This window comes from Rana temporaria, chromosome 10, assembly GCF_905171775.1.
Source record: "Rana temporaria chromosome 10, aRanTem1.1, whole genome shotgun sequence".
Classification (NCBI taxonomy): Eukaryota; Metazoa; Chordata; class Amphibia; order Anura; family Ranidae; genus Rana; species Rana temporaria.
This window is the reverse complement of record NC_053498.1, coordinates 13,352,185-13,354,770: the sequence shown is the minus strand read 5'-3', so window position 1 is coordinate 13,354,770 and position 2,586 is coordinate 13,352,185. Positions and strand designations below refer to the sequence as shown.

The 2,586-nt window shown below is 50.7% G+C and overlaps 1 protein-coding gene across 3 annotated transcripts in view; it reads right to left on the bottom strand.

The window, feature by feature from the left end:
- The window catches only part of USF2 (upstream transcription factor 2, c-fos interacting), a 37,091-nt gene extending 36,356 nt beyond the window's left edge, over window positions 1–735 (bottom strand). For 2 of the 3 annotated variants that reach the window (XM_040327251.1, XM_040327252.1), the window contains exon 1: window positions 378–735. In XM_040327251.1, the coding sequence (XP_040183185.1) occupies window positions 378–418 (41 nt within the window). In that variant the 5' untranslated portion in view covers window positions 419–735. The remainder of the gene's footprint in view (window positions 1–377) is intronic. The other variant, XM_040327253.1, reaches the window with a different exon arrangement.
- Between the last annotated feature and the right edge of the window lie 1,851 nt (window positions 736–2,586).

Genomic DNA, 2,586 nt, shown 5'->3' with positions numbered 1-2,586 from the left:
AGTAGTATATATAATGTATACAGTGTAGTAGGTGTATATAGTAGTATATATGATGTATACAGTGTAGTAGGTGTATATAGTAGTATATATAATGTATACAGTGTAGTAGGTGTATATATGATGTATACAGTGTAGTAGGTGTATATAGTAGTATATATAATGTATACAGTGTAGTAGGTGTATATATAATGTATACAGTGTAGTAGGTGTATATAGTAGTATGTACCCCCCAGTCACAATGTAATATATACACACACATATAGTATACAGAGAGGGGGGGGTCCTGGTTGGTTCCCCCCTCCCTCAGGCACAATGTAGGCCTCACGCGATCCCCGGCCTGCCTTGGTGTCCCCCCTCTCTCTCTCTATGTCTCTCACCTGACGGTGGCGGAGTCGAGGCTCTGGTCCAGCATGTCCATGTGTCGGCGGTGGTGGTGTTGGGGGGGACCCCCCGGGCGGTGTGTGGGGGAGGGGGGGCCCGGGGAGGAGGAGAAGGGGGGGAGGAGGAGGCGGGAGGCCCGGCGGATCTGATCACGGGGACAAACACACGGGTCATGTGAGGAGATCCCTTCCCTGCCTCTCCTGTACCGCCGCCGGGACACGTGAGGAGGGAGGCGGGGAGAAGAAGAGGCACCTCACACTCACAGCTCGCACACACCGCACCGAGCACCGGGAGCGCGCCTGGGACGGAGAAGAGCGGGCGGGCCCGATACACACCACACCACAGCGGGAGGGTTTGGCAAGCGCAGTGCCGAGAGCAGAGCGGGCGGGCCCGAGGAGCTGTGGAAATAGGAGGCGGGCGGGCCCCGGACACACACTGCCACTTGTCATTCTTGCGGGACATAAAGTGACGCGGGCGGGCGAATCTTTTCTCATGCTGCCCTTTTACACACATTCCGGGCTACAAATCTAACTTTATTCCTGCTCTACATCTCGTGGGATGGAATTAGCAGTCACAGTATGCGGGTTTCCCTGATTTTTCTATAGTTTGTAGCAACTGAATACATCAGTGATATAGGTACGGACGGGCCCTAAAAACGGAAAGTAGAACTTTGTTTTCTATGGTACCATGGCTACGCGGGCGGGCACAATACGATAACTCGGCTGCGATGTTTTACCAACTCGGGGTGACCGCAGATGACGCGAAGATTTCTATAATATTCAACGAGCTTCTTGGCACCAAAACTGCTTTTATATAAACTTTCAGAATAATGGTTTTATAATTGGGTGCGGGCGGGCTCTGCGCACAAAATATCTACAGACAAAAGAGCAGGCGGGCTATTTTTTTTTTTTTACTTTAATTGAGACGCAAAATTTATTTTTTACATCCTATTTCATGTTTAGGGTGACTTGAAACTTGTATCGGCGCGCGTGCACCAGGTGCGCGCCAAAACCAGAAAGAAAAGACGAGTGGTCGCGCGCAGCCACAGAACAAAGACGGACGTCATCGCCGGGCGGGCCACGCCCACCCTTGGCAGATTGCGGGGCGGGGCCCGGAGCTGTCAGCTCGGCGTCACGTGACGGTGCAGGAGGTCAGCGGGGGCAGTAATGGTCAGAGGGGAAGTAGTGGTCAGAGGGGAGCCTGTCACTGCTGCACCGATCTGACCAATCACAGGGCCTGCAGCACTTTAGGCATGCCTTAGTGGCTAGGGGCTTTTGGGGATCTTTTAGATACCCCCCACTTCCTGTTTCAGCTATGGAACAGGATGTGAAGGGAAATCCTCCTGATGGGGACACTAGTTCTGGTGACAACCAGGGGATCCCTCTCACTTCCTGTTTTGGTTATAGGACAGAAAGTGAAGGGAAATCTCTCTAATGGGGACACTAGTTCTCGTGACAACCTGGGTTCCCCTTCACTTCCTGTTTTGGTTATAGGACAGGATTCGAAGGGAAATCTCTCTAATGGGATACTAGTTCTGGTGACAACCAGGGGTTCCCTCACCTCCTGTTTTGGCTTTGGGACAAGAAGTGTAGGGAAATCTCACTAATGGGGACACTAGTTCTCGTGACAACCTGGGTTCCCTCTCACTTCCTGTTTTGGTTATAGAACAGGAAGTGAAGGGAAATCTCTCTAATGGGGGCACTGGTTTTGGTGACAACCAGGGGTTCCCTTACTTTGGAGGGATTTCCTCTCCCCTCCTGTTTTAGCTTTGGGTCAGGATGTGAAGGGAAATCTCTCTAATGGGGACACTAGTTATGGTGACAACCAGGGGTTCCCTCTCGCTTCCTGTTTTGGTTATAGGACAGGATGTGAAGGGAAATCTCTCTAATGGGGACACTGGTTTTGGTGACAACCAGGTGTTTCATCTCACTTCCTGCTTTGTTATGAGACAGGATTTGAAGGGAAATCTCTCTAATGGGGACACTAGTTATGGTGACAATCAGGGTTCCCTCTCACTTCCTGTTTTGGCTTTGGGACTGGATATGAAAGAAAAATCTCTCTAATGGGTACACTAGTTCTGGTGACAACCAGGGGTTTCCTCACTTTGGAGGGATTTCCTCTCGCCTCCTGTTTTGGCTTTGGGACAGGATGTGAAGGAAAATCTCCCCAATGAGGACACTAATTCTGGTGACAATCAGTAGTTCT